This window comes from Genypterus blacodes, unplaced genomic scaffold (assembly GCF_046128005.1).
Source record: "Genypterus blacodes isolate CSIRO-AG114 ecotype Tasmania unplaced genomic scaffold, CSIRO-AGI_Gbla_v1 ptg000098l_1, whole genome shotgun sequence".
NCBI classification, from domain to species: Eukaryota; Metazoa; Chordata; class Actinopteri; order Ophidiiformes; family Ophidiidae; genus Genypterus; species Genypterus blacodes.
In genome coordinates this window covers 228,485-250,000 of record NW_027466902.1, presented here as the reverse complement: position 1 = coordinate 250,000, position 21,516 = coordinate 228,485, and the positions used below count along the sequence as shown (strand labels likewise).

Here is a 21,516-nt window from a genome sequence, read left to right as displayed (position 1 = left end):
AGCAGGCTCACCGTGCCTAAAGTTTACATGCATACATCAAACTCACACACTCACTACTGTGATTTCTCTCTGTTATTCCTTGATGCTTTAAAGTTTCCATGAAGCAGCTGAGACGTGTTTGTGTTTCTATGTTTATGGTAATTGTGATGGAATGTTGCCTTCAGGTGTTTCTCTCTACTGTAGGTCATATAACACACATAAATGTCTTAATCTTGAATTATTTCTGGATCCAAAGTTCAGCAATAAGCAACTTCCTTCTTCATAAATGGCTGCTGCACTTCCTCATTCTCAGCTCGGAAGCAGCAGAGTGTCGCTTATCAGTGCAGGTTTATAGATCAACAATCAGCTTCAGTCCAACAGAGGGAGAGGAGGGAGAAGCAACAAAACACCTGAAACACCTGAAACATGTCCAACTGAGACAAAGCAAAAAACGAACCCGGGGATAGACAGAAGCGCTTGACGATGGACGTGTACCCCAGGGTGGTCCACAGGAGGAGGGACACCATCACCGCTCTGCCCCTTTACCACTCTGGATACCTGCTGAAGAGAAACACTGGAGAGACGGTGAGGACATAAAGGGAAGAGATGTGTGAGAAAGGTTTAGAAATGGGAATATTTAAAGAATCTAGATGAGGATTTGTGTGATTTTTCAGGATTTTAAGAAGTATTATGGAGAGCTGCGAGGAGCGACGGTGTTTCTGTACACAGACGACACACAGTACACAGTAAGAGAGACGCTTTGACGCTCTGTATCTGTTAGAAATGGGTTCTGTAAGGCAGCTGGACCGTTATCACACCTGTGACTTGTCAGTACATAGAGAAGCTGGACCTGGAGAAGCTCAAGTCCATGGATTTAGGTGTTCAACATAAGGGAGTGAAAGAGACGGTCTTCACTCTGCCTCTGCAGGGACAAGAGGTGCAGCTGAAGGTGCGACGGGACGTTTTCTTCTCGATCAAAAACTGTACTTTAACCTCTTTACATGCTTATGAGGAGCATGTTCTTAATGTTTATGTGTCTGCAGGTGGAGATGCGGGGGGAATGGAGGGGCTTCATCCTGACGGTGATCAAAGTAAGAACACAGTCTCATAGAAGAAATAAAAGTTAGTGTTTCCTGGTTAATAATTAGACCATACTTTGGCTCATAATGTTGAAGGAGGTAAAGTTCATCACAACTGCTTATTCTTCATTTCAAACTGTGACAACTGTTTAGGGAGAATGACTGTGGCCTGTTTGAATGGATGAAGATAGACTCAAATAATCCAGGTCTCCACATTTTCTCTTGGATTTGTCCTCCCTGTCGCGTGTTTTTCTGTGTCCGTCGCTCTGTAGAAGGAGATTCCTGCTCACCTGCAGCTGCTGCCGGGCCAGAGGGTGCGGCTAGAGGACGCTCTGACTCAGGAGAGGAGGAGGAGGGCCCCCCAGAGTCGCCCCCCTCTGCCACCACCTTCACCCTACCTGCCGCCAGCCATCCCCCCCGCCTCCAACTCTCCTTCCCCCTCTACATCCCCCTCCTCCCTCTATTCCCCCTCCCCCTCCAATTACCCCTCCCCCTCCTCACTCTATTCTCCCCCCCCCTCCTCCCTCCCTTGCCCCTCACCCGCCCCTCCAGAGGCCAGAGACACGTTAGAGAGCAGCTACTCTATGATCCCTGCGTAAGTTTGAGGTCCAACAAAAACAGACTTAAACCATGAAACGTGCTCACTGGCTTTGTCCGCAAGACATGAAAATAGTGTTTTGAGGAAGTGTTGAATCTGTTCTGGCTGCAGGTGTTTCCACAACGTGACGCGGGAGGAGGCGGAGAGAATGTTGGAGGCCAACCCAGAGTGGGGCAGCATCATCCTCCGCCCGTCCACCCTCCAGAACAGCTACGCCCTGAGCCTCAGACAGCTCGCAGCCAGGTCTGCTGCTCCACTGCAACACATTCATGTCCCAGGCTTCCACTGCAAAGCATTCATAGGGTTTCATTCATGAGACTATATGATAAAAATGCAATAAATGCGCCTCATCTTTGTGTTAGTGGGCCGAAGATGAAGCACTACAGAGTGACCAGCACCAAGTCAGGCTTTGTTATTGAACTGGACAGAGCTGTAAGTCCCACAGCTGTCACATGTTCATACACATGTGGTTAGAAACATTGAATGTAGACGATTGTAATCTATATCAAAGTCTTACCTGTCTCACTTCCTGTCTCTCTGCAGGTGGTGGTTTCCTCTCTGGATGAAGTGGTTAAATACTGCATGGAGCAGACAGAGTACCGTCTTCATCCTTACATGCAGGCTTGGGCCTACAACACACACATCGGTGAGCAGCGCACGGCATGTCACCCTCAAACTGTAAATGAGCCAACACGCGTCTATCCCCTCACCATATGTGTGTGTGTTTGTGTTCAACAGAGGTGCCACCGGCTGCAAATTGGATCTCCTGCTCCCCCACAGCAGCAAAATTGGTACCCAAGGCACGAGTGGCACCCATGCCCACCTCGCCTCCAATCGCGACAGAAGAGGATGGATATGTTGTTCCATGCGATCACAGAGTAAAATCAGGTGTGAAAGAGTGAACGTATGGAAGGCAAACAGTGCCACAGACGTCACAGTCCCGTCACACTTCAGATAAGATGGAGACCATGTTTGTGTTTCTCCTGTCTGAGGTAGATACGCTGGACGATGAGCTTCGTGTGGTTTACATATGAGGAAGGAAAGCATCTACGCACAGCAACGGGCCGCCATGGAAACGGACTCGGCGGAGTAAACAAATGGCGTCTATGAAATCCACACTCTTACTTTTGTTTTGATATGACACGCTGCTGTTCGTTAGTGAAAATTTGCTGGTTTACAAAACAAGGCTGTAAATCACGAGTAAATGATCAACCAAGGAAATAAACTTCTTGTAATCAGACACTGGAGCTGCTGGAACTATGAGCTGAAAACATTGAGACAGATTTGCACTGATGATACAAACTTTCCTATCAAGTTAGTAATTTAAAATCTAAAAATGTCTAATTTATGTTTGTGGGATGATTATGTCTGTAATGTTTTACAGATAAAATGTTCAAACAATATAATCTGATTCTTAAAAGAATGAAAAAACAAAAGAATAATCCAGGTATTCTTTATTTTCCACACATAGGAGTCAGTCAACATAAATATGTTTCAAATATTATAATCTTTTTTTTTTTTATAAGTTATTCCATTAAGATGGTAAATGTATCATTACTGGTCATAGTCGGTATCATGGAGTTTATGTTATAGGTTTAGATTTAAAGAATCGCCACTCAAAGACAGCAGCACTGAAAAATATTACAAAAAAAAGAAAAACAAAGCCTCTTTTCCTTTTATCACCCTCGTCGCTGTGTGTTTTCATTTCTGTTAAACTTCTTATGTGCCAACCTTGCTCCCATAGACACACACACACGCACGCACACACATACGCAGGTACCCACACACACACACGGTAGCAGCCTTTGTGTGAGAAAGACGTGAATAAAACATCTGTAATAACTTAGGGTTCAGGAATCAAAAAATAAAATAAAATAAAATCAAGAATAAATTAAGACGATTGTTCCCCGTCAGAGATCCGTCTCTATGTGACATTACTTCTCGGTGAGCGACAGCGCCAGGATCCTCTCCAGCTCGTCATCCTCCTGCCGGTGCTTCCTGAGACCAACACCAAAAACACGGCTGATCAGAGACATGAATGACAGACAGGGAGAGAGAGACAGACAGACAGACGGTGTCAGTCTGAGTGCTGCAGGACTTGCGTTGGTCGCCCCCACCTGTCCATCTCCTCCTGCTCGCGGCACGACATCTCCATGGCGAGGCGGAGCTGTTCGTCGAAGTTGGACGCCATGCCGAAGTGCCCCGACAGGCGCGGATCCGCCGCCGTGCTGTAGGAGGGCGGGGAGTTGGCGGCGGGCTCCGGCGGAGAGACGGGGTCGGGCAGGCTAGGGTCAGCCGCGTCCTCGCCCACTCTGCTGGCCAGAGAGATGGACAGAGACTCCTGGATCGCTCTGTGAGAGACGGAGACATGCAGCTTATGTGTCATACAAGCGTCAATGTGATCTTTCCTGTGAAGTAAAGTGAAAAAGTGAATCAGGTTCACCTCTCAAGCTGAGAGTCTTCCTCATATATTGGAGACGGAGGGACGGGGCGGGTGTTGGTCAGAGCCTCCCAGATGGTCACCTGAAAACAAGGTGTGGACAAAACTCGTCATTCATAAATGATTCCAATGTTATTAGATCAGAGAGGAGACCCTAGGTCAGCTCTGGGTCAGACTGATGGGCGTGGCCTGGTATCTTTGCTCTGACCTGGTCGCTCTCCGTGCCTGCGTCCAGGAGGCTCTGCTGGATGGCAAACTGCAGCAGGTTGTCGTCCTCGTCCCTCATTGGCTCGCTGCGGCCCGGGCCCAGGGTTGTGTAGTCTGCAGGGGGCTCGAACACGGAAGGGTCCACCTCACAGTGGAAGGGGGGGGTAGCCTGACCTGAGGGAAGGGGAAGTGACAGCATTACATCACCTCAGGAACTCACCTGGAATCTCTGGACAAACTGGTAAATATAATATATGACATTATATTAGTAAGATGTGACATTAACATAAACACAGTACAGCTGCACCCTCTTAGTATCTCTTAGTTATGACACTCCTGTCCTCTAGGGGAGATTCTCTGAAGCACACATCACAAACCAGAGACTGAGTGAGTTCTACTGGATCGCCTCAACAAGCAACTGGATATTTCACTCTTCAACTGCATGTGAGAACTCCATTAGAAACGCTGGATTCAATTATCCAGGCTGAAAGTGCACTTGTGTGTTGGTTGAGGAGGAGAGTGTGTGTGTGGACGGTGAAAGCTGGAATCGGGAAGCGTCAGACCGGCTGATGAACATGATGCTTGTGAGGTTGTGTGGGCTGTGTGTGTGTTTCAGGCTGTGATCTAAACCTGTTTACGTTGAGTAAGCCCGCTCCCCAGCAGAGTTGGTCTTACAGATGTGTTGCTATGACAACAACCCTAGCAAGCGCTTCAAAAGACCAAGAGATCCAGGATCGAACCACTTCGTCGATACTGAAGACATCCTGTGTGTGTGTGTGTGTGTGTGTGTGTGTGTGTGTGTGTGTGTGTGTGTGTGTGTGTGTGTTTACCAGCCTCTGATGAACTCTCTGGCTTGCTGACAGTAACAGAGCTGACTGGTTCATCGCAGCCACACAGGTTACTGAAGGTCACTCTGGCATTCAGCACGTGGAAGAGAGGAATCTCTGGAAGACAAACACACACACACAGCAAACACGTCTCAAAATGATGCAGTTATGGGTCAGGAGTGACCAGGAGCGTAGACGCATAGGGAACATGCCACCACGTGCGGGCGGGCGGGCGGACACACACACACACACACACACACACACACACACACACACACACACACACACACACACACACACACACACACACACACACACACCTATCTTTACAGGAAAACCCGGCGGCAGGCGCAGGGTGATGAAGTCACGCAGCTTGGCGAAGTGGGCGTTGGAGATGGCCATGAGGTCAATGATGGGGGTCACCTGCTCAGCCAGAGACAGAGGGTGACTCTCGCTCAACCACAGGGTCGCTTTGAACCTGGACAGGAGGCAGAGACGACCACAATCAGCCGGTTATAAAATACAGTGGCACTTCTGCACTTCTGGCATATGGCGGGTCATGTGTGTGGCCATGTGTTGCCATGGCTACAGCGTACCTCTGGACTTTGCTGGTCAGGTCCACGGGTCGCCCGATGTCCCGGGCGTTGAGGTTGAAGTCTGGGTTGAAGTATTCCTCAGCTGTGATGGCTGTGGGGTTGTGTGGACTGGCACACTGGGAAACATTACTCTGATAGAGAGAGGGAGGGGGAGAGAGCGAGAGTCCATCAAAGGTGGCTGCAGGTGGAGTGTAAGACAGACAGAGACTTAAACACAGCGGAGACACTCACCCCGTTGTGAGACGTGTGCTGCTCAGCGATGCCCAGGAAAGACTGCAGAGGCGTCTTTGATCCTGAGACGGGACAAAACATTATGAGTCAAAAGGTACTTAACATACACCACAGTGTGTGTGTGTGTGTGTGTGTGTGTGTGTGTGCGTGTGTGCGTGTGTGTGTGCACCTTTGCTCCTGGACTTGTCCTGGTCCGATAGATGCTCCGTCCTTGAGCGGGTAACCAGCTCCACGTTGGTTGCACCGTAAACCTGCATCCAACAAAACGCAACACAGTTACTATGGCGATGAAGCATTAAAGGCCTGTGAAAAAGGATCAGGACCTTGGACTTTCTCTCATGGTCACAATGCAAAAACAAATGTCATTAGTTTATTAAATATTTTAGGTTTTGTTGCATGAGAGATGAATGTAACTGCATTTGTGGATCTGAGGACACTGGGGCTCTCAAGCAGCCGGAGCTTTAAGGGTTAATGCTGGTTCACTGTGTCCAACTGTTTCAAACTGCAGTGAAGAATGATTTGGGATAAACCATCTGATCTAAGTTTGGTTCGCCCACCTTGGCTTCATAGCCACTGACCACCTCGCTTTTCTCAGAACGCCAGCCCCAGATTCCTGACTTGTTCCTAAACATGGGAGAGCAGACAAAAGGAAAAAAGAGCCAAAGAATAAAAAAATAAATCAGCGTTAGTGTGCGTTTACAAAGTGAGAGGAGCTGGGATAGAATCATGTAAGAGATCAACTGAATGGAAACGCCTCAGTTGCGTTTCCTTTTTGCAAACACACACACACAAATCATATGTGACGCAGGGTTAATGGGTGACGGGGAGGCATGGTTACCGCTCAAAGGCGATGTTGCGCGTGTTGAGGTGCGTGGACACGATGGGCGACGTGAGCCTCTGGGCCGTGTTCTCCTGCGAGGGCTGCATGGCCGCCAGGAGGGAGGGTGCGTCGCGGGGGGACAGAACCAGCGGCTCCGTGTACACCACCTGCTTCTCATGGTCCACCTCCATCACCACGGCGCCGTCATCTAAAGAGGGGGGCGGACAGGCAGAGGGAACAGACAAACTAAGGTGCGGCCACAAGAGGTTTGAAACAAAACTGGTAGAGAAAGGAAAGTGTTTGTGCCTGTGATTTAGTTTAACATCTCTCTATACGGGCCACAAGGTGAAGCCAGTGAGTCAGCTGTTCCCAAATCCAGACACACAGAGGAGAGACCTCATTAAACACACTTGACTTTATTTTTAACTAAAGAACCGTCGTAATAAGTGTGAGCCTTCTCTCGCTCCATAAGGAATGCAGCTACCAGGGCTGCAGTCTGTTTCAACACTAATGACATCATTTCAACTTCACGGATATGTGAGGAATGCCTGGAATTAGTTGCGCTCCATACGCCCCCGCTCCTGGGAGGGTACATACCTCCACCCTTGAAGATGTAGCTGCGTCGTCCTTTCAGCCAGGTCATGTGTTCAAAGCCCAGGAGGGTGGTGTCCACGCGGAGGCACGAGCCGCTCTTCCACACCCGGTACACGTCACTGGGACACACTTTGGACACCAAGGGCACTGGAGGGGTTTGGGAGGGGTTGTAAAAAGTAGATTGAGTTGGGAGAGGCCCGGGAAAGTGGACGTGGAAAGTGCACGGAGGGAGGAAGGAGGACAAAGAGGACATGAATAATTGAGACGAGAAGAAGACGAGGAGGGAACGAGGGAGAAGAACAATAAAGAGGGAAAGCGAGGGAGCAACGGGATGAGCTGCACTTCTGCCTGTAAGTCACTGCATTAGGGCTGCAAAACAACATTTACCTTCATTATGGAGAAAAGTGGAGATCATATTTCGACCTCTAAAAGCTGTTAAGGTACTTTGTGACAATATCAAAACATTCAATCCATACTGACACAGAATCAGCAAAAGCTAGAACCAATAAATATGCAATACTTTTACTATATAAAAAAATCAACGGATAAATAAATTATTACCAAAAATGTTGATTGATTGATTAAGTAACTTAACGGTTCAATATTTGAATAATTTAGTCAAATAAAGGACAGAAAATCGCTCTAAAATATAAATAAATTACATGTGTTATTGATATTTGATTGATTGTTATGATGTCTGCAAAATGGAATGAACTCTTAAAGTAATCTTCCATAGATAAGAGAGGCAAAGTGCTCTAAACACACGAGGTTCACCACAGTAGTTCACCATGTGGTCGCGTCAACGCCTGAGTGACAGCTACCTCAGGAACTGTCCACGTGTTGTGGTGCTGAAACTGACCTGTGCAAACCACCACACCGCTGACAACTCCACTCACCCCAACTGGTGAACTCCCACTTCATCTCCACATAGAAGTCCCGCGCCTAAAAGAGACGGGTGGAGATCAGATCCTATGAGTGTGTGTGTGTGTGTGTGATGTGCAGTATACTATCTGAATTATCATCTGAATGAACATGATCAGGTGCTGAGAGAAGTTCTCCCACAAAGCTTAGAGAGGTGGAGGAGGCTCCTGTTCATCCCAGGCTCCATCTCTGACCCAGAGGAGCAGCGCTGAGGCCGTGGTACCTGTCTGAGCTTGCTGAGCAGCTCCGGGATGCCCGCCAGCCTCTCCGTGGCTCGCTTGAAGTCTCTGTACTGGAGCACCAGCTGGACCAGCTCGGGGTCTCCGGTGCTCACCGCCTCCTGCAAGACTGAAAGCACGGGTCCACATTTACACACAGCTGTTTCTCTACCTCTCCCTGAGCAGGTGAAGGCTCGTGGCGGATACTCACTTGTCCAGCCCTGCGTGGTGCATTGCGTGGGGTCTGAAGAGTGTCTGAGCAGCACTCGGGTGGACTCCAGGTGGCCCAGACACACCGCCAGCTCCAGCGGGGTGCGTCCCCTCGGATCCAAGCGCTCCATATCTTGCTGCAGAACCAAGCAGAAACCCCGGGATCAGCGCAATGCAGTGCAACTAAACGCGTCTGTAAAAACGCCTCGTCCGGCATTAAACCCTCGCGTTTACCTCGTTATTCAGCAGCTCTCGGTCCAGCTCCAGGTACTGATTGCTCCACACCAGGGCGTGCAGGGGGAACGCCTCTTGAGCCATGGCTGCCGTCCGTTCGCCCGCCTGCTCGTTAGTTAAACGGTAGTAAAGCTGTTTGACTGTGTGACTTCTGCTACCAGCAGATTGCAGTGACACCACGACGACACAGCTGCTTAGCTAGCTCGCTAGCTAGCTGGATGAGTTATCAGCAGGGAAAAAAAGGCTGAAACGCTGAAAAATAAAACGTTTCACCAAAAGAAGCAGTCGGCGAGAGGAAACTCAAAGTACAATATGTGGCCGGTGCGCGTTATTTAAATTAGTGGGCTGAGTTAGCAAACTCCGCCAACTCAGCCCACTAATTTGACAAGAGGGTGATAACGTTTACTCGCTGTGCTAACGACTCTAGCTAACTTGCTAATAACAACAATGTCTCCTGCCCCTCTCGGCTCCTGGTTTCCATTCTGCTACGCCGCAAGACAGCGAATCTATCCGGACAACAGCGCGCCTCTCCGTCCGCTCGTTGTTGTCACTTCACACATTAAGACATTATGAGTGAAAACACCGGCGGATTAGAAATTCTAGCTAACAGCTGCCGCCGCTCACGCTCCTTGTTGTTGTATCTCTGGGGGAAGGGGGTGTTTCGGTGTGTCAAAATAAGGCTCCGGCCTCGCTGCTGTTCACATCCAGGTCGGTTCAGCTGTTGTCGACATCACACCGTGTTTCGGTCCAAACGCGCGTCTGCTTTGGGTCCGACAGGGACCGCGGTGATCCTGTGGAGCTCGGAGCTCCAGCTGAGTGTATCAGTGTGTCACACAGCTGCAGCGTCACGTCTGTACGTGAGTCTCCAGGTTCTGGGCGGTTCTGGGTGGAGCTGCGAGCCTAAACTGCGGTCTAGAACCCCGACACCCACCGCCTGGACTGAACCGGGTCCACATCTCAACCTCTTTTCCGAACAAGAACCATGCAGATATTCCCCTTATTCACCATTTTTATTTTTCTTGAAAAATAACACAAACAACAACGTAAAGTGAAAAAGCCCTCTGAAAATAATTACAATGCTACAGGATCTCCGTTTTTCATAGTCTAAAAGAGGAAAAACACATGTACATAAAAGTAGATATTTATATATTTATATTCAATAAGGGATATGGCGAGGAGGAGAGCCTTGTTACAGAAGCACTGAACTGAAAAGGGAGCGGAGACGTGAGCGCCTGCCAAACATCACACATGTCTACACTGGATTTGACACAGTCATGAAATTCAGTGAAAGTAGGTACTCACATGTTCAACCATGAAAAGAAAAAGTGTATCAAAGAGGGCGGGGGAGGGGAAGTTGGGGAAGTAGTTTCATCTAGAATATTAACATTCTGTTCTAAACTGTCTGTACAAAAAAAAAAACGCAAGAGGATTTTGGGAATAATAGCACCTGAAAGTCTTGTTTAAAAATGTCACCAAACCACACTAAACCAATGGCTTAACCCCATACACTTAATGCAACTGACCCTCTTTGGGGTGACGGGTCTCGTTTCCATGTCGATTGCCTTCTCACACTTGTTTTCCCCCTCTAAACGGCCCCATTCCATCCCTCCGCCTCAGAGGGGCGCTGAGTTGTGTCCGCCTTAGTTGCACCCACAAACCTGAACGAGCAATAAATACTAATCGTGATCACAGGCTGCTTTTGTCATAGAAAAATAAACGTCACGTCACAGAGCTTTTTTTCCTTTTCTTTTTTTTGCCAAATGACTGAAACCTAAATGAGAAGCAGGCCTGTGATTTCACATCTAAAACCAAAAACAGTCGCTCTGTCGGATATTCAAACCAAAAATTTGCTGCGTCTTTCTGTGGCTCGGACATCCTCCATCTTAGAAGTGATCGAAATACAGTTGGAATCAAATAATGAATTCAAATTTGTCACAGGATAAATATATTTGATGTTTACGGGGACCTGTGGGAGACGCCGATGCGACACGTACCACAAATATCTTTGCTTATGTTGTGTGTTGTCTGATTGGAGTCTGCTCAAAGAATTGAAGAGCTGGCTGTCATAGGACGTTAACCCCTTGGATGTGTAAATGTAAAACAGCTGATGAATCGCCAAAGTTCTGCCTCGTCTGGCAATGGAAAAAAAACCCACTTTGCACTTTGTCACAGAACATTGACAAACGTAACAAAAGAAACCTCCTGAGACTTGTAAGTAAGCAGAAATAAACTGAAATGTGTACAATATAAAGAAACACTGCTCCAGCCCTGACATCCCCCCTTTCTTTACCAACACTAGTGGCTCCAATGTTTCACCCCTCCCTCCTTTTATGTAGCACAGGAGCTGGTGATCTTCCTCTGTTCTCCTTATGTTTGTATCCGTATGTGTTGCAGAGAAAAAGAGTCACGTCAGGACACACTCCCCCTACTTTTGTATCTGGAGGCGCGCACTTAGGATATCCTCTGGATCAGCTTTTCGTCCGATAGGCAGTAGAGCGTGTTGATGGACAGCTCGGAGATAAGGGCCTCGCAGGCTTTGCGGGAGACGCCTTTACACCCTCGGAGATCGAGCAGAGAGATGCAAGAGAGGCGCCGGAGATACTTCAGACACGTGTCTGTCAGCTTGCTGCAGCCTGGAAAAGAAGCGTAGAGTTTTAAATCTGTGAGTCTAAGCTTTTTCCTATTTCCGTGTATGTTCAGCATCTTAGCTGTTGCTGTCTCTCACCTCCTAGGTTGAGTTCTGTGAGCGTATTGCGGGTGGACGAGCCCACTGCAGTGAGCAGGTTGATGGAGTGGTCTGTGAGGCTGTTGCAATGGGAAAGGTCCAGGCGCGTTAAATGCGGCATGTGCCGGATCACCAGTCGCAGGGTGGAATCGTTGATATCGAGGCCTGCAAGGCGCAAACTCTGCATGGTTCGCAACTGACTGCGGTTGTCACAGCCTGGAACACAGACAAGACAAAACATTCAGAAAGATAAGAACTGCTGCTAATCTCTTGTGTATCTAGTAACAACACATTCAAAGTGGGATTTCTCAGGCCACTCTGCTCTTACCTGGAGGGGTCACCAGCTCCCTGATCTGAGAGTCCTTGATGCCATCTGCATACCGCAAGTCTAGAGAACGGAGGAGAGGGCAACTGGCGGTGCTGAGAGCTGAAATAGACGGCCAGGAACAACCAGCCAGCATGAGATCCTTCAACCCTGAAAAGTCGAGAGAACATTTGAATCGCTGCGTTTGATCGATGTGCTATTTCCACCACGGTCACATTTTATAAAGGACATAAAATGTTATGGGGGCTCGTGTGTGTGTGTACCAGGCAGGCGGCCAATAAGCCAGTTGAGCTGTTTTTTGGAAATGTTGGTCCAGGAGAGATCCAGCGTGACCGGCTGTCGCTTTATGATGCCTGTAAGCGCCTGAGGAGAGACAATCCGCTTGATACTTAGGTCGATCCGGGACCAAAGCCGCTTGTCTAGGCACCTAAGAACAAACATTAACAAATCATTAGGGAGATGCCACTTCACATAGATATGCAAACCTGGAAATTACACACCGTACGATCACGATAGAACAACTTTATTAGTGCTCATGTGTGAGTTTCAACGTGTGAGCCACAAACAAAACATTTGCGCCTGTGACACTGACTGACAGAACGTCTTACCATTTGTACCAGTTCTTGCAAACGGCCATGCAGACGCACAGATCTGCTCGGCTCAAGTAGCGGAAGACTGACACCCACACCTCCCTCTCGCAGCTCGGCCCGCTCCCTCCCGTGTCCCTGTCGGCCTCGCCCCCGCCTTCCTGCAGGGCGGACAGAGGGACGCGGAGGTGAGGAAGCTCAGAGGTCGCAGAACTGGAAGCACCGTTACTCAGTTTAGCTGGCTTGTCCAACCTTGGCTTTTTGGCGACCTTCGACCTCTCCGGGTGGGCGGAGCGAGTGTCTGGGTGTCTGCTGCGGGTGAAAGTTGCGGCGGCGTGCGTGTTTGAGTGGTGCTCCGGGCCGGCGGCGCGGTTTCTGATGGGGGGCCGGGCGAGCACTCTGGCCTGGCTTTGAATTGTGGAAGTAGTGGATTGTGAGGAGATGGCCTCCAGTTTGGGAACAATCGCTGTTGGGTCTCGCTTGGTCCTGGATGGCTTTTGCAGAGTCACTTTAAGATTTGAGTCTTTGCTCAGGCCATCTGTGTCCCCTATGTGACCGCCCTGCTCCGTCTCATCCTCTTCCTCGCCCTCTGCACCATTTTGATTGCCCACCTCACATACTTCCTCCTCTCTTTCTTTGGGTGCCCGTCCACCTCTCCTCGACTGTGGCTGGTTCTCTTTGTCCACGCCCCTGACGCCATTCTTCCTGCTCTCCTCTTCCCCCTCCTCGTCACTGCTGCTACTGTTGGTGGAGCTGCTGGAGCTGCTGGAGCTGCTGCTGGAGCTGCTGCTGTCCTCGCTCTCCTCCTCAATGTCCCCATGGCTTCTCCCTCCTCTCATTCCTCTTCCTGCCCCTCCTCCCCTTAGTCTGACCCCTCTCCCCCTCCCTCTACAGGGCTCTCCTTTGGACTCCAGTGCCAGACTGAGGGAAGACTGCTGCTGATGCTGGACGGACGCGGATGCGGCCCCTTCTGTAGAGCTGCGTTTGCTGGAGCCACTTGGCCAGTTGCTGCCCCGGCCTCGATTCTGAGACAACCTGCTGATTGGGGAGCGCATCCGGGATAGGAGCCTTGATGCCAGCATCCTGGGTGAACGGTCAAGAGAGGCCTGCTTCTGTTGAGAGGGAAAGGGCAGAGAATTAAGGGGCTGCACTCCAGCAGTCAGCTTCAAAAACAACTATTGATGAGTGCAATTTAATGTGACAGTCACAACTTAACACTCCACTCTTAGTAATCCTTCAACAATGTGAGCTCTACCATTTATTCTAACTTTGCTGCACTGTATCTAATATGGATATCTTTAAAACACACAAATTGATGTTTTAAAGCTGCCTAAAACATTACAAGACTTGAGATTGTTCTCTTGCCGAGTAGTGCTAAGTGATGTGAAAAAATAATACTGACTGTCTGAAAACTTAAGCTGCCTGGCAAGAAAATACTTGGAAGAAATACTAAAAATGCTAACATACAACTTAACGTCTGCACAATAGTACCATTGCAGAAATAAGTGAATTGCTTACTGCTAAGAGTTTGCTGCGCTCCAGCTTTATCTGCAATAAATACAAAAGTGGGTAGGGGAATAAGTTAAATGTTACATATCAGCAGAACCCCCCTCCTTCCCTTAAGGGCCCTTTCCCTGTGGCTTACCCTTTTCTTTAGTCTTAGCTCCAGTGCGTTTGCTCTTTTGCGGTTCTGTTGATGCTGCAGTAGCAGTCTCTGAGAAGGTGGTGGCGCTGTGGTTTGGGATGAGTGGCTGCCACAGTGCCCCCGTTTGACCTCAGTGCCTACGCCAATGCCTTCCCGATAAGCAAGCTGCAAGGATGATGATCCCTCTGACTTTACACTTTCTTCATCACTGGAAGACTGGTGAGGGAGGGACATGAGGAGAGACAGTAGCAGATTGTGAACAATAAGCCAACTAGTAGACGTGAAAAAGGTTGAGATTGAAAAAAGCTAAACAGAGAGAGAGGGGGAGATAGAAGGAGAGACAGAAGACAGAAGATGTGCATCAGGTACCTCTGAAGTGGAGCCTTCGGCCTGGTAACATTTGGGACATTCCCAGCAGCTGGGCAAATCCTTATTGAGTTTCCCTTCACCCGGCTCCTGAAATGGAGAACAGCAAGAGTTAGTACTGACTCTAACCTACATACACAGCTTTGAAGACAGTAAGGTTACTAAACTACTTAATAATTTGGTGCATAGCCATTCATTTGTCTGGATGGATGTCCCTCACCTTGATGCATTCACGATGGGCAATCTGGGAGCAAATAGAGCATTCCATGAGTTTATGAGTGGCAGGGATTGATTCCTCAGATTCTCCTTCTCCACATATGGCACATCGTGCTGTGTTCGGCAAGGCAGGCTGGAGAAAGAGAAAGAGTGGGCAGCATTTACTTCAAGTGTTGGGCAGTGATGCAACATACTGGCACAGTTAATTACTTCCCCAAGTGAGGTATACAGATCATTTTCATTTAAAGTTCTGTTCACACGTAGTTCAACTAATAAATACAACTCCATACAAACAACACAGACACGCGTCTCTAACATCCTCCCCCTGACCTTTCACCCCCTTCACCCCAGGCCCTCCCTCTCACGACTGCTCTCATTCATGATGTCATTACAATACCAACTATGACATCATTCATGATGCCACTATGGGGGTGGTGCTAGCAGATGTTCCATCCATGATGTCATTAACAACTGTAACCTGCTAGGCGTGGTTCCAGCGGCTCATGATGTCATTCACAACTGTGACTTTCAAGCATGGTTCCATTCGTGTCTCACACAGTTAGAATTTGGTAATGCAAATAAAACGTCAAATTTATATGTAAATGAAATGAAAAGTAGCCTATGCAAATACAGGAACCCTGAACAATGCTTCTGGGGGAAGGGTGCTCACACAAACAAGCACACACACTCTCCAATTACAGTAGTATCAGTAGAATAAGAACATTTAGGGTACAAATAATATCAGTGCTTATCTTCCGGTTGGAATGAACATTCTGGACAAGTACGACAAGTGCACCATCACATGACATATACAGAGTCAGTGTTAATATGAAATAAAACAGTAACTACGGGTGTAAGTAAACATGGTATAGATGTACATGTCATAGGAATCGACATGGGCACAAGAACTCACCACTAGACACTGTCTCATGACACAACTCTTCTTCATGCGTCCCGGCCCACCAAACTTTCTCATGTCCTGGCAGTACTGACAGTTGCCGCACTCCTTCCGGCAGCAGGCAGCACAGCGCTTGCACCTCACCCTTCGGCGCCTCAGTGCAGAGATGGAAGAGCGTTTGGACCTCTGAACCAGAGGCTTGTGCAGGGTGGGGCCATGGCGGGGACGGTAGAGGACAGGGGGAGCGGGAGCGGGCGTGGGTGACTGGTACCATGTCGGCTGTTCACAGGTCAGCACAGAAATAGAAAACAAAAAGAGCACCAAATTAGAGATTAGTCCCTCGATAAATGTGCTTTCTCCACAAGCAGGTATGTTCATGTCTGTCAGATAAGCCATCATAAAAAGAGAAACAATGTGATCCTGCTCACCCTATTGGGCCACTTGACGATGGGCTCTCCAGTGTAAGACAACTTGGGGTTATCTTCTGAGTGCTCATCCAGAACAGCCTGGATACATGTTGACACAAGGAGAAAAAGGAAGAAGATAAATATGGTTTTACAAAGTCACAGGATGCTCAAAAAAGGCTATTTGTTAACACTCACCTTCATGTCCTGAAGCAAGGCTGTGGCATCCCTGATCCCTGCAGGGACACACTTCTTGTGGGCAGGCAGCTCCTCCAGCTTCCCTAGAAGGTTCCACAGCCCCTCCAACTCAAACTGGGTCAGGACAGGCCGAGGTTTGGTGGCTGGATCTACCTCCTCTTCCTTAACTTCCATGCGCTCCTTCGTCTCCTCATTTTCAGTGTCACTGGAGCTGCTGTTGTTCCTGGCTTCAAGGTCAGCGGGAGTCAGTCCTGAAAAGGGAAGGACATGACGGGTGGTTGTAGCGCCTGTCAGTGATTGAATCACTTTATGCGAGTGTTTGAAAGAAAAACTTTTAAAGCACAGCAAGGATTCGTGAACATCATTCCTTACCTATGCCCAATGAGTATTTCTGAAACTCAGGAGTCAGGTGGGAGTTGTTGGTCAGACAGTAGAGGTACCTCTCCAGGACATACCAGCACATCTCATAGTAGAAAGGATAGCGGAACTTTGCTGGCACCTACAGGAAGAGGACAGTGTCTAATTAGGAAACAGGATTTATTTTTTTATAATTCAGCCTTTGCCAACCAATGCCATGTGTTGAATTTAAAGTACAGATACGCTTTTTAAAATATTGCATTTAAAAGCACCACTGATGATCTCATAGGGCTTATAGGGAAAACTCATCAGAGGTTTGTCCTTCTGCTTCAGAGGAGCTGGGTAGAAGGCTGAAGTCAGGATAATGCTTTCAATTTTTTAATCACCATTACAGCTTGAGTCTACAATTTCAGAAAGTGCAATTCCACAGAAACAGCTTCTGAATCATGTCCTCCGTGATTAGAGAATGTGAAGTCAAGTTTGTGTGAGTGGAATGGCAGAACGTGAGGCTTTGCTTACCCGTGTGCGATCCTCGATGTTGTATATGTTGAGCTGCATAGGGATATTAAAGCTGTGGAGGAAATTCCCTCCAAACACCAAAGTGTCCTCTGGGGTGTACACGGCATGAATCCAGCCTGCCACACAACCGACACAGTGGTGTTTTGTCAAAACATGAATACACCGTACAGATGTTGTGTATACTATGTGGCACTGCTTACAGATTACAGTAGCATACCTGATGGGATCATGAAGGTGTATCCCTGCTTGAGCTCTATCCTCTGACAGTCATGACACTTGTCTCCCAGGAAGATGTCTCCCTGTTTCCCTGATAGAACCCAGTTCTCATACATTTCCAGGTTCTGGGGAGTGGGTGGAATCAGCCAAAACACCTGCAGGGTCAAACGTGGAAAGTTTGTGATCAACAATTGAAGCACTGCAATGACCTCGGAAGAGAGAGAGAAATTTGAAGAGCAAAGTTTTTTTTCCACTGTTCAGCACTCTACAATTTCAGAAGGGCGTGACACTGAGACTGACCTTTCCTCCTCGCAGGATGTGGTACCAAACTGAAGTGCCACCAAAGTCAATGTGGAAATCTGTGAAACAGCCCTGCACACTCATGAGACAGTATCTGGGAGAAGACAAGAGAGAGGGGAGAATGAAGATAACAGAGGACAGAAGCATAGGACAAAAAGAAAAGCATTAAGAGATTTATGAATCGGGACATCAGAGATAAGAGTACCTAGCATAAACTGAAGGGGAACAGAAGTATTTCTTTGTGCTCTGATCTACTCACTTCTGTACTTTGGGATAGTGCATGTCGATGATGGCATTAGTAGAGTCTCTCTGTCGCTCCTTGAGATGGCGAGGCCACATGTTGTCTACCCAGTCAATGAGATCCACCTGAATATTATGAAAGCAGCACATATGAATTATCTGAACCAAGCCCAGCAGTGTGATTGACACTGCTTCCTGTATGTAAATGACGTCTTATTACCCTGAGACTTATATTGTAGTCCCACATACAGTATGTTGTGTAGTATCTATCACCCTAAGGAGTCAGATTAAAGGCTGCCTTACCGAAGCCGGCCGTTTAACCAGGTTCTCGAGTTTGGTGTGGCTGAACTCGAGGCTGATGACATTGTACAGCTTTTCGCGTTCCGAGGGAGGAGTCTCATAATAGCGCCCCCACTGGGCCATGGACATCTCGATGCCCTTCTGTGTGTTCACGTCCATCACATCCACAATACGTCGACTACCTGAAAGAGTTAAATGGGGGGTTAGCAACCAGACGTGCACCAGCGTCGACCAGCAGAGACATCAGCTATGTAATGTTTAGTCTGTAAAAATGTCTTTGGTGCCATGAGGGAACACAGACTAGAAACTTACCAACGAAGACCTTGACATCACTCACACTGAAATCAGGGTCTGGCATTCTGAAAAAGTGAGACATGTCCTTGTCAGTACATTACGATGTTTGCCTCAGGTGTAGAGTTAAACAGGTTTATTGGCATTAACCTTTAAAATATAAAAAAAAAAAAAAAATACTGATAAATACACTTCATTGAGGACAAACTAAATCCTGACTGTGAGAACGAGCATCGAGGAAAGCAACTTACTGTATGCCGAGCCCGTCTGCCTTCTCAAAGATAATTGGCTCCCTGAGCCCTTCCCTCTGGATGTATTCAAATGTAAAATCTACAAAGAAGATATGCGGAGACAGACTTGTCAACCTCGCATTTGGGTTGAGAACACACACACACATACATAAAACCAAAAAAACCTCATGAGCTGTATAGCACCATGACAGGGAGGGACACTTATATCCATACAGGTCTAAAAATATCATCAAGCAACGGAGCACATAAAACCAAAGACACTTCATTATTTTCTTACTGCATTAGCTATTCATACTGATGGATTTACTGAAAATAAAACTGAAACGTTATTTGTAAAATCTGACCTTTTCCCTCCATGTGTTTCACCAAGTTGGAGCCAAACCTATCGCACACCAACTTTTCGTCCAGGTCGAATGTCCGTTTCCCTTCGATTTCATCATCTGAGATCCCATCGTCCTGGTAGCGCCGCCGGGTGCCTGTGCGCTGTTGGCAAATAAGGATTTCTATGAACTCAGAGCTCAGTGATAGGCAGAATGGGCACAACTCACACTATCTGATTGCACCAAAAATCTGTTAGTATGGTACGCTGGGTGGCGGCAGCAAATTAAGTCAGCATGACAGCAATGATTAAATCAACATCAAACATGTTTACATTTGTGGAATGATATGTTTGTGGAGCAAACAACATAAAGACAATAGCTAGCTGTAAATTACTAACATGGGGTGCTTCTGTTAAATGCCAGCCTCATAACAACATGTAGTATCTTATCAGTAGTTTCCTAAACAAAAACTGATTCCCACAAAAATACTATTGGTTAGATGGCCGAGAGGCTCTAGTATGAAAACTAATGTGACTAAAATGAAACTATAGGGAAGCAAAAATCCCAAACAGACCTTCACCAACAAATCTAAACATATTTTATTAAGCTCCTCAATTGACCCACATGATAAGATATAAGCTGCCCCCAGTATTTTGTTTGCATATAGGAATAAGGAATTAAACTATCAATGACAAAACAAACAATTCAACCCGACAAGGGACAAAATCCAAATGATTCCATGCTGATCAGTTATCCAGCACCTAAATCTCAGTCCATGTGGGAACCACACAATACAAACTGCATCACAATAGCAGGGGTTAATCTTTCACATGTAGTGCACCCCCCAAACCCCCTTTACTCTCCCACCCACCCGCCCCCCCTCACTCCTTGCAGCACTGCTCAGGCTAGACAGATGGATCAGGCGCGACACCCCCACGCTGAAGTCTCCCCACCCCCACACCACAACTAAGGCATCATCTCCACTCAGAAGCTCCTCTTCTTTACAACTGCGGTCTACAAGGAGACCCGATTATTCGACTAAATCCAATTTAAACTATGTTTTAAAAAATGGCAGCAAAAGCTCAACTTCACCTACATTTAACGACGCATTCTACTGTTAAGCTCGTATATTCAAACACAATGGAAACCACTGGAGTGGGTCTAATGAGTTTTATTGCCACGCGGTAATTGAGGTGAAACACGGTCACTGTGCAGACGCTGTTAGACGTGACAATGAACTTGAACTCGACTTGAACCCGAGTCTCGAGTCAGGTTCAACATTAGTCCAGCCAAACTAAAGCCCGGGTGACCTGGCCGCTCATTCAACACATTACGAAAAAGGCTTTACTTTGTTTATCATATAACAAACCGACATTTACACACGCTCGCGGCTTTGAGGGAAATCACACAACAATGGCAACAGAAGAAAGTAGCACCAGAGGGAGCTGATAGTTACTTACCAGGCGTTTGCTGTACCGCGTATGAGGATCCGCCATAATGTCTAGCAAAGAAACAGTTCCAGAAGCAACGTTAGGTCCAATCGATTAAATATCCAACGCGTGTTCATTTTTAATCTTTGTCATTTAAAGGGCAGAAACACACAACGCTCCGTCAATGGGGAATGGTTAGATTTCCCTGCTAACCCTAGCCATCTATGTTGTTTAGCATACGGATATTACCCTTTACGTCTCACGCCAGGTCCTGTGTCAGACATATATAAGCAAGTGCCAAATAAAGAGTCGAATTAAAGGGTAAGAACCCGGAATGGCGTTTAAATATGCTCACGTAATTTCAGTAGGCCAACATAAAGTCGCCTAATCGCTAACAGTTCCTTTCTTAAATCGGTGGCTAACGTTAGCACTAGCTAGCTGGCTGACATTAGCCTGTAAGGCAGTTTCGGTCTTCTTCTTCGTTACCTTCGCTTCTTGTGTCCCTTTAGCCGCGGCGTTCACGGTAACGCGTCTCCACTAGGGCTCGTCCGGCCTCTCGCCGAAGTTTCTCGCCATGTTGTATAAAAGAGGCTGTGTATATTGTTGTGTTTGTTATTGTGCGATAAAGTTAAGACGATTCGACGCTTCGAGCCGCCATTTTCAGCTGGTCACAAAAAAACACACACATACACACAAACTGAAAAAAATATGGCCCCGCCTCTATTTACACCACTGCGCTGATAAATTAGCATAACGCTTTCCTATTGGTCAGATTGGCTATTTAAAACTGATTAGAATATTCCAACGTAAAAAGACACTTGGTTTGTCTTCACCCGTTTATTGTAGAAGACTCCTCCCCTCTCTATACAGCGCACTACTTACGGTGGCTCCTCCCGTTCTTTTGTTTCTGCAAACGCGAAGTAGGAAAACGAACGCACCCTTATGTAAAACACATCCCACATGGTGTTGGTGGG

At 47.5% G+C, this 21,516-nt stretch overlaps 3 protein-coding genes across 5 annotated transcripts; 1 reads left to right on the top strand and 2 right to left on the bottom strand.

Moving 5' to 3' along the window:
- Positions 1 to 337: 337 nt before the first annotated feature.
- LOC143008046 (signal-transducing adaptor protein 1-like) lies at positions 338 to 3,007 on the top strand. Its single transcript, XM_076159601.1, has 9 exons — positions 338 to 564; positions 654 to 725; positions 812 to 928; positions 1,023 to 1,070; positions 1,331 to 1,653; positions 1,768 to 1,899; positions 2,019 to 2,088; positions 2,200 to 2,302; positions 2,395 to 3,007. The coding sequence occupies exons 1-9, from the start codon at positions 463 to 465 to the stop codon at positions 2,556 to 2,558; spliced, it is 1,131 nt and encodes a 376-aa protein (XP_076015716.1). The 5' UTR covers positions 338 to 462; the 3' UTR covers positions 2,559 to 3,007.
- Positions 3,008 to 3,103: 96 nt separating this feature from the next.
- ankrd13d (ankyrin repeat domain 13 family, member D) lies at positions 3,104 to 9,814 on the bottom strand. The gene is made up of 16 exons (XM_076159506.1): positions 8,955 to 9,814; positions 8,722 to 8,857; positions 8,516 to 8,640; positions 8,268 to 8,313; positions 7,375 to 7,518; positions 6,796 to 6,985; positions 6,515 to 6,581; positions 6,127 to 6,208; positions 5,958 to 6,019; positions 5,727 to 5,857; positions 5,451 to 5,608; positions 5,134 to 5,247; positions 4,305 to 4,477; positions 4,100 to 4,179; positions 3,774 to 4,007; positions 3,104 to 3,654 (listed from the first exon to the last, which is right to left on the bottom strand). Exons 1-16 carry the CDS (start codon positions 9,036 to 9,038, stop codon positions 3,591 to 3,593), a joined length of 1,890 nt encoding a protein of 629 aa, XP_076015621.1. The 5' UTR covers positions 9,039 to 9,814; the 3' UTR covers positions 3,104 to 3,590.
- Positions 9,815 to 10,241: 427 nt separating this feature from the next.
- On the bottom strand, positions 10,242 to 21,237 carry kdm2ab (lysine (K)-specific demethylase 2Ab). 3 transcript variants are annotated; one of them, XM_076159503.1, is made up of 23 exons: positions 21,029 to 21,237; positions 20,573 to 20,613; positions 19,137 to 19,275; positions 18,793 to 18,871; positions 18,563 to 18,609; positions 18,254 to 18,432; positions 17,970 to 18,076; positions 17,711 to 17,804; positions 17,412 to 17,565; positions 17,195 to 17,310; positions 16,691 to 16,817; positions 16,319 to 16,605; positions 16,145 to 16,222; positions 15,732 to 15,995; positions 14,823 to 14,951; positions 14,606 to 14,692; positions 14,237 to 14,452; positions 14,110 to 14,139; positions 12,613 to 13,703; positions 12,268 to 12,431; positions 12,008 to 12,154; positions 11,680 to 11,895; positions 10,242 to 11,587 (listed from the first exon to the last, which is right to left on the bottom strand). In XM_076159503.1, exons 2-23 carry the CDS (start codon positions 20,606 to 20,608, stop codon positions 11,406 to 11,408), a joined length of 3,969 nt encoding a protein of 1,322 aa, XP_076015618.1. In that variant the 5' UTR covers positions 20,609 to 20,613; positions 21,029 to 21,237; the 3' UTR covers positions 10,242 to 11,405. The 3 variants fall into 3 exon arrangements, with proteins under 3 accessions (XP_076015618.1, XP_076015620.1, XP_076015619.1); XM_076159505.1 differs by having other exon boundaries at positions 16,319 to 16,569; XM_076159504.1 differs by lacking the exon at positions 14,110 to 14,139.
- Positions 21,238 to 21,516: the final 279 nt, after the last annotated feature.